The 9,410-nt window shown below is 35.4% G+C and overlaps 1 protein-coding gene across 4 annotated transcripts in view; it reads right to left on the bottom strand.

Moving 5' to 3' along the window:
* Window positions 1–2,081: 2,081 nt before the first annotated feature.
* The window catches only part of LOC131078854 (DNA ligase 6), a 323,121-nt gene continuing 315,792 nt past the window's right edge, over window positions 2,082–9,410 (bottom strand). The window contains exons 20-22 of one of the 4 annotated variants that reach the window (XM_059215982.1): window positions 2,963–3,080; window positions 2,652–2,871; window positions 2,082–2,556 (exon numbers count right to left, since the gene is read on the bottom strand). In XM_059215982.1, the coding sequence (XP_059071965.1) occupies window positions 2,666–2,871; window positions 2,963–3,080 (324 nt within the window). In that variant the 3' untranslated portion in view covers window positions 2,082–2,556; window positions 2,652–2,665. Of the gene's footprint in view, window positions 2,897–2,962; window positions 3,081–4,085; window positions 4,135–9,410 lie in introns of those variants that run through there. The other 3 variants (XM_058016662.2, XM_058016659.1, XM_058016663.2) reach the window with 3 other exon arrangements.

The following is a 9,410-nucleotide window of genomic DNA, read 5'->3' as shown; positions in this document are numbered from 1 at the left end:
CAAAGCCATTTTGATGGTTGTCTCATATATTTCAAAAGAATTGATCTAATGAAACTAAACAAATAGATTAAAGTTGTCTTCAATGAGGTTTTGTTTGAGAGAAAGAAGTCATGGATGAAGCAAAACAAGTGGAACATTTATTTGAATGCTTGTCCTAGTGACAAGAAAGATATAAAAATATGTCATAGAGAAATTCTGCAAAGCTATATGGGGAAGAGTTCTAGGGAGAAAGTAGTATTACCTTGAGAAATTTAATCTTAGATGTGATCATCAACAAAACACATACATAAGGGTGAATATCCCTTTGAGAGAAAAGATTCTAATTGTTTAGCTAAGGATTAATTTGTACTAGCTTCAATGTGAAACCAAATGATGAAAAAAAAAAAAAAGCTTGAAAGAACAAAGTTTATTTTTGGCTATTTTGCAGTAATAGTAGAAAAACACTATTTTTCATTGTTATGCCTACAAGGACATCAAGAACAAGTATGCTAATATTTTGATTGATGCTATTCTACCTAGTTTATTTATTGAGAGGGTAGATGAGAAAGTTGGAGAACTGATTATCACTTTGAACAAGAGAAGAAATGAAAGTAAAAAAAAACTTAATTGAAGTGTCTAAAAAAACTTAATTGAAGTGTCTAGCTGTCCCATAGACTATTTTTTGACCTCATGAATGTTGAAAATTGTTCTATTCTATTCTTTCTATTAAAATGGATCATTACTAAGAAATTACTTATATTTTGTGGACATAAATGTTGTAGCGAATGGGAACACCTTGTTTATGCATGATATTTTGTTCGTTGGACTTTTGTTGGGAAGATAGGACAATACTTGTTGCCAAATCACTTCTTTTGGCACGTGAAATTCGAGGTTTGGGTTTCAAATTTCCGTTAGGCGAGTCTCTCTATTGATAGTAAGCTAAAAATTTACGAGCATCATGCAAATATTAATGCAAACTGTGGGAGCATCTCCTTTGCCTTCAAATAATATTGATGCAAGGTAAGGTGGTCATAGTCTCCCTTGCCTTCCATGACGCTGCCTATGCACCCATTTTGTTAGGTACTCACTTCCCTACAACATACACTGGCATCTTCAAATCAATTATCTTATGGATTTGCTCCCGAATTCAATGATATTAGACAAATATAAGAGGCAACAACGTATTTGCTTGCTAAAACACTCGAAACGTGCCATAAAGTGCTGCCTTAGCCTTTGGAAAGATAATCGAATTCCTTAAAATTTGTTATAAATTTGAACAATACCTTCTTTGCAGAGATAAACCGATACGACACTTATACACCTTAATATTGCCACACAGTTGTCTTGATTCCTCTCCAAAATATGAAAAGACACTACACCAAGAACATTGATAAATAAAACTGCCTTCCACGAGAAAAAACAAAACATAACAAGAACTAATCCTATGGGGAGGATAAATAGGGTTATGTCCTGAAATATAATAAGAAACTCAAAACCAACTGCATGTCAAAGTAATTTCAGGTAGCTACTCTACATCTGCAACAAAGACTATTAATATGTCAATACCATTTTGGGATTTGGCCCAAATCCTCCTCCATGAGGTAGCATGGGAAAAATATGTTATCATTTGATGGAGGGTTTTGTATTAAATTCAGATTTGTAATCAGATTACGGAGCGGGAGTTTAAACTGGTACCTCAACTAAAAGCCAAGGGCTGAGGGATCTCTATTCCACCAAAATCGCTACATGATCCCAGCATCATTACCTATAGATTTTGCACCCAGCAAGACTTATTTAGTAAGCTATTCAGAAAAATTCAACTTCACCAACACATTAAAAATTTAATATTGTATCATCCTCTCTTAAAAAATAAGGAAAAAATAGATAGCCTCAAATAAACATATTTGATATTTGATAGCCTAAACTTACCCAAAATTGTGTTGAGATCCAGACCATAATCAAAGGAAAGTCGCCATAACTAAAAGAATGGACCAACCAGTTTGAAATGGTAAAAAATTGTGTGAAATCAAAGAGATGCAAATTTTATTAACAAAATGAAGGCAGAGAAAATTCGATAAGATGGGCTATCCCAGTGCAGTAAATGAGTGACAAAAATGTAAATTTCCTTTAAAAATGCAGGGTTTGGTACTTTCAACAAACTGCCCTGCTCCAGTATATACAATAAGAGACTTTGCCCCCTTTGTCATACAATGGTTGACATGAGAACCTTCAGCAAAGACCTGTAGTTTTCTCAGCAAACAAATATTTTCTAGGACTCAACTATACATTAACATATTATATATGCAATTTCTCCAGCATCTGATAATATATACATGTGGGCTTTGTTTAATTTAGCTTGAATTTCATAGATACAAAATGAGTGTCGGACCTGCAAATGCCCAACAATAATGCCCAACAATTACATGATCAAACACAGCTTGGTTACCACATAGCGCACAGAAGGCAATCAACTCTTAAACTTGTACCTGCTTTTGATTGCTCAACACATTTCCTCTTTTAACAACAGACCATAATTAAAGAATTCCACTAGCACCTGAACCCTTGACCTGTGTAAACCTTCAAAAAAATGCTTCTTAACATCAATCATATAAGAATCTAGAAAACATCTGAATGACTTCTGGTAAATACCCTGATATTAAATAGTAAAATACCATGAAAAATGCATTTATGGCTCTAACTCCTGATCATCAATGGAAAAATCCATCTTGCGTGTTTGTCGATGAAATAAGTCTACTATATCTAATGGTGTGCTTCCATCTTCTGCCTTCTTATCAGTGCGCTGACAAATGAATCTAGGAAACCTCATGGATATTCCACGAGAGGGATGAACCAAACCCACAGCTGCTTGATGAACTGGAGATACTGTCAGGTCTGTCACAGGTAACATATGCAAACACTGAATATTAAATAATATAATGGAACATGCATAAAAGGTCCCATCAAACTTCCATATAAATCTTACCTGCACCTCTGATTTCCCAAACCAATTCTGGACAAAACCAAAGGTCTGGCTCCTCAAGGGTCTGGTAGTAAGCAGGTTTCTTGGACAAAATTCTTTCTCCTGAAAAGAACTCTTCCATCTGCAAAAGAAGAGAGTGCCATATTAAAACAACAATATTTTTTTAAATAAAAAAGAAACACATATTTAGTAGTTATTCTCATTATAAGCATACGCCCTAACCATATGGGCAAGAGCAAGAACCATGTGTACGAGAACACGTTTTTGCAAATTGTTCAAATCAATAGGGCTATACAGCTTTCCATGAAAGAAAATAGGTAACCTAGGAGACCTTGATTTGGTTAAGGAAGGAAAGATGGTGATCTTAGGAATTTGACATTAACATCTATAATGAAGAAGCAGTCAATGCCGCTGCTAAGAGGTTTGACAACATGATGATTAGCACTCTCTTCGTATGAAAACACCCCTGCTGCCCTGCACAAGGAGTTACTTTGTGTTTGTGGTCTACCGACAATTCCCTTAGACAACTGATAAGAATAAGTGCAGGTGGAACCCTATTGAGAGGGGGCTTGGATGATAGATTGAGCCACTGTGCACGAGTCATGGAAAGACCACTCCTCAAATTATGCCTTTAAGCATCAATATCCCTTGTAAATAGAGTGCACTAAAGTCCCAGTGCACTGCAGAATCAGATTAATAAGACTAAGGATTGTGTACCCATTTGAATGCATCTTAGTAGATGACAAAAGAGAATTAAGATTTATTTTGCCTTATACTCGAGTAAATGTAAGAGGAGCCATAATAAGGACTACTTGGATGTAAAAATTCAGCAATGCCTGCTTGGATGTATCCTTGCTCAAAGATTAAGCTTATCTAACTCTTCCAAATGCTTGCTTTTCTTATTGATTTCCCCCTTCCCCGAGATCAAGGACTAATATCTAACAAAAGAAAGAAGTTGAGAAATAAAACTATTAATTTCAACTAAGAACAATTTTGGAGTCGTGGTAGCTCAGAGTACAATGAACAGAACAAATAATGATAGCCAACAAGATGATTTCAAGGATCTAGTTTTACCACAAATGTTACAAAACTTTGACACAAAAACATTTTGAGCAAAAGAAGCTACCAAGGCCAGGAAGTATCTTTTCAAATAAACATTAGCTCAATAATAAACCCTGCATTAAGGCAATAACAATAACAAATATTAAAGTGTACTCATGATAAGAAAAGTACATTATTAACTGCTGAAGACATAACTTGGTACCAAATGCCAAGCATCACAAGGAACTAAGAGAATGACGGGAATTTTTAAAGATAAACTCTGTAATTTTACTAAAATAGAAGCTGCTCTTACTAACAGTCATTACTATTTGAAAACATTGGATGGCAGGAACAAAGTTGGGCATCAAAAGAGAGTAGTCAAACACAATACTCAATGGGGCTAGACAGAATTATATTCTTGGCAGCAGAACAAACATGCTAGATTACACTCTTGACAGTATCATGCTATTCAAATAACCATTTGAGAACTAAGCTACAAATGGATGCATAACAGGAAATAAAGCATGGTAAGAACTAGAAAGAAATACAATAAAAAATTAAGAGGAATTTTCCCATTGATTTGTTTGACATTGTTCCTTCATTCTGTTGCCCTAATTTTTAACATCCAAATTTCAAACTTTTGCATTGAAGCTAACGTTGGGTAAATCCTTAATGCGTACTTTCAGAAGTTTTTGAGATGAATGATTATGCAGTTCAGCCTAAGTCTTCATTTTTTAGTCGTGTCATAAGGTAATGAACATGTGTCCTATTTTTGCTACTATCAAATTCATTGTGAGCTTGCAATTCTAGAGGTCGTTCCATGATTTTATGTTCAGTCTTATGAGTTAGATCATAATATGCCCTGTGCGCCTGCTCTGAGCTGACCTTTTTGAAAAGTAAATAGAAAACACTGAGAGGGGGGCGGGGGGCATGAATCAGTGTTTTAACACGATTAGCAATCTGAAACAAAATTAACAGCTTGAAACTAAAGAGACAGAGACAGATTTTTTAGCTCGTGGAAAACCCAACAGGGTAAAAAACCACGGTACTCACTATCAAAGATGGGCTCCAACCCAGTTACATCAAAGAGCACCTACTCTTACTACCTAAGGCTCTAACCTTAGTCACAAGGCTTCAACCTTACATACACAATTGTTTTTTTCTTAAATGAGAACAGATACAGCTCATTTAGCTGTGAAAATTCTCCTTTAAGTTCCTGCAACACAACAGCTTCACAGAAAAATGTCATGAAAACTTGAACATTTGACTGTAGAACCACACTTTTGACTGTTGACACGCAGCTCATTTAAATATCTGAAGAACGCTGTAACAGAGTTTCCTCTTTCCAAGAACCAAGAATCTTTGTGAACAGGAAATAGTATGATCAACGCATCTACTTATTTTACTCAGGCAAAAGTAAAACTCATTTTGCTCTAAACATGATCAAATTAACATTCCGCCCATTCTGATTAAAAGCAAGGTTCTCCGAAAGCTTTAGATGAAATACTGAATATGTTTGTTTCTGTCAACTAAAAGTCTATACTTTCTCACTGAAGAATGTATTGAGGCTAATCTACAGTCACACAACCTCACACTTCTTTATTTCACGAACTTGTGCACAGAAATTTTAAGTGAATACGCCTCATGTATCTTCTCTCCTTTTTCGCATAATACACAGCAACACTTCACGCTATATTTTCAGCGTCTACCTTCTCAAAAATATCATTTTATCATCACCATTTTGACGGAACAAAAAATAGACACACACCAAAATGTCTTTCTATGTTCTCTAAAAAAAATACTTCAATCACTTCAGAAATCGTAAACTTCTGCTCATCTAATTTAACCCAGATTTTATTATTTTCGCATCTCCTGAAAATGTAGACATACAAATACACAGAAAACAGCTTCTTTTTCAGCAAAATAAAAACCGAAGCTTTTGCACCAACCACGTAACCAATATAGTAATGATATCTTTCCCTGACGACTGAAAGGAACCATCATATAAAAAAAAACGATACAGCTTATACTCTGCAATTTTCAGAAATGTAACTCCATTCTGAGCACGTAATAACAGCTGTGAAGCTTAAAAAACGGACATTAACAGAGTAGCTGGATACACACAAACAGTCACCCAGTCTGAATTTGAAGGTTACGCACAGAATATTGTTCTATCAAAACTGCCAACTGACATCAGAAGGCAAACGCACTGTTACAGAAGCTTTGTAACAAACATCAGACGCTTTCAAAATAAGCCACACAAGTGGCACATTCTGAACACAAATCTGCAACGCAAGATGAAGAAAGATCTGCAACAACTTCCAAAAGAGACTACACAGGTGGCACAATTGAAACTCAGGCATACTAACTGACAAGAACTTACATGTGCCAGCATATAGACAGCAATGCCACTCAAATCAACTTATCGAACAAAACAAAGAACTAATGACATCAATGACACAATATAACACTTTTGTATGGGCTGAAACGCAAAAACAATTAAATCTTAAGAATTGTAAAGTGCTGGGGGAAACCATCTTATGAGCTTGTACATGGTACCATTTTGAGCAATGTGACAATTTTTCATGAAAACCCATTTCACCATTTGTTAGACTTTAATACTTTAATTTATGTCAGCCTCCATTCGGAAAACATTCAAATTTCTCACTCGGGACCTTGTCATGAAGAAATCTCTTTCAGTTATGCTCATCTCACCCGCTTTAATGTCAAGTTAAAATTTTGGATCAAAATTTCTTTTGAGTCAAAAGATATGCGCACTTTTCTGAACCAGGCTGCTAGTTTTCAAATAGGGAAATATTAAATTATTTGTCAAAATAATTTTAATATTTTTAATTAATTTAATATATTTCCCATTTTAATAACTTGGGAGGGAAATATTTAAAAACACCTTGAAGTATACTATTTCCTCCCTATTGTTGCTCAAAAATTCAAAAAGTTAAAGGTTAATACCTCATCCCATTCTGGACGGAAAGTTCACAACGCTTAGCCTCTTAACCAAGTTAAAGGCTAATCCCTCATACCATTTTGTGCAAAAAGTTCACAACGCTTAACCTCTTAAAGATTAATCCCTCATCCAATTTTGCACAAAAAACTCACAATGCATAACTCTTAACCAATTTCAGAAGTTAATCCCTCATCCCATTTGCGTGAAAAATTCAGTGTGATTAACCTCTTAACCAGTCAATCCCCTATGCTCTATTGCTCATTTTTCTATAACATATTAACCTCTCGTTTTGGGGATTTATTTATGTTGATGTTTGTAGCTATGGTCGGATTCCTTCTAAGACCGGCATAGCTAATATAATTGTCTAATTGGCCTATTGGCCTTAGACAAATTATAGGTCCGATTTATAGTCACTTATATACTCCAATTTAGTTAACATAAATAAGACGAGTTGTTTATGTAATTATCAATTTACATTTATCTTGCAAGGCCGACTTGGAAATCCACCACCTCGCATTGAGTCGTGACCTTTCTTGAAGGGTGCCGACTCTTGAGGAAGGGCCACCCTTGATCGGTATAAAGGAAGGGTGCATTCCTCTCTCTTATTATCAATATATTTTCCTACAGCAGATCGAATAATAAGTTGATCTACATTATTTAGAAGAGAAGTGCTCAGGGGAGATGATAACCATTTATCGTCTATGGTTGGGAGGGCATCAATGATCTGAGTCATTGCCCGTGGTTAAACGAGCACATCAAACAACAATTTATAACTATCTTTTTTAAAGCTTTCAAGCAAATGCAACTAGTGGGCATGAAGCCAAATTCCATAATCTTTGCTAGCATCCTTCCTACCTGTGTCACCGTGGAGATTTTGAAACAGCCATGAACATGCATCGAAGCATAATGGAAAGGGGATTTTTGTCAATAGTATAGTTGGAAATACTTAATGCAGGCAGTATGCAGAAGCATAGATAACATGCAAACTAATTGACAGAATCCTCACAGAGATGCCATAGTATAGTTGCCAAGTAACTGGAAATAAATTGAAAGATATTTTAAGAACCTTTGATCAAAGTGGTGCTCTCCAATATAAACTAGCTTCTTGTCCACCAATGCAAATATGGAAGTTTCAAACAACAGATGAACATCGATTCATGCATAGCAGAAAATAAAATTTTGTTAAATGTCTTATTTTCAAGTTCCCTTGCAGACAAACATGTAAAATGTGGAATCGTAGACAATGCACCTGAATTGTTCGACAGAATGCCTCACCGAGATGTCATCTCATGAAAGCCGAAGACATGCAAGTTTTTGTATACTGATTTTTGCGCACATTATGAGGATAGGCAGGTTGGATGAAACTCACAAGCTCTTGATAGAAATGGAGGAAAATAGTATTCCCAGATCTTACACGTATGAGCTTATTACAGACGCTCTTAAGAAAGCTGTGCATACTGGTTTGTTGGCAGAATTGTGTGAGATGATTGAACTTGGCATTGAAGCTAGACATAACTATGTGAAATGGTGAAGAAAATTCTTTATGCATGAAAGGATTTTTTCTGATAAAGCTTTTGTTTGAAAGAGAGCATTTTAGTCAGTTCTCGCAACATGTTATGGTCACAAAATGAGAAAAATCATTTTAATGAAACGGCTTTGTAAATTTTCAAACAAATGCAATTGGCACAGCAGTGCCAAACTCACCAACTTTGTCAACATCTTCGCTGCCTGCAGAATATGGAAGTGTTTGAAGGATATATAGACTGTTTGGCAGAATGCCTCAAAAGAAATGTTGTCCCATGGAATAAATGATAATAGAATATGCACCTGAAGGAGAGACAAGGCATGTGAGCTGAGGTATCATCTCAAGGAATGAAAATTAATGATTCCAGGTTGCACATGAAACAGATTTTGCAAAGCACTCAATATTTTTGTTAATGAAGTACTCTCGAACTCAACCTAATGCAAATACTTTGTTAGATATGTGTGTAAATGGATTGTTCGATAAGATACTTCGTATCATTAAATTCAATGATTGCATGGTGAGTATGGGAGCACAAGTTGAGTTTTGACTGGATACCTCAATGAAATATCATCATTTGGAATGTGATGATTGTGTGATATGCACATTAGATGGATTTGTTGAAAAGGCTTTAGAAACTATCAAGGGAATGCAGGATCGTTAATGAAACCCACAAATTGTTTGACAAAATAGGATGCAGTCTCACATGTTAAAATTAAAGTTAAATAATGTAATCTCATGGAATGTGTTGATTGCATCTTACACAGAATGGATTCAGAAACTTTCAAGCTAATGCAATTGGCCGGTGTTAACTTGAGTTTCACAACATTGTCACTCTTATCCTACTACAATGCCAGTTCAAGCCCACGGTGGTTGTGTGGACATGTTTTCCTTGGTGCATACATATATGAATATAAGCTGAG

Source organism: Cryptomeria japonica, chromosome 2, assembly GCF_030272615.1.
Source record: "Cryptomeria japonica chromosome 2, Sugi_1.0, whole genome shotgun sequence".
In the NCBI taxonomy this organism is placed as follows: Eukaryota; Viridiplantae; Streptophyta; class Pinopsida; order Cupressales; family Cupressaceae; genus Cryptomeria; species Cryptomeria japonica.
Note: the sequence above shows the minus strand (reverse complement) of the source record. Positions and strands in the feature narration are given on the sequence as shown.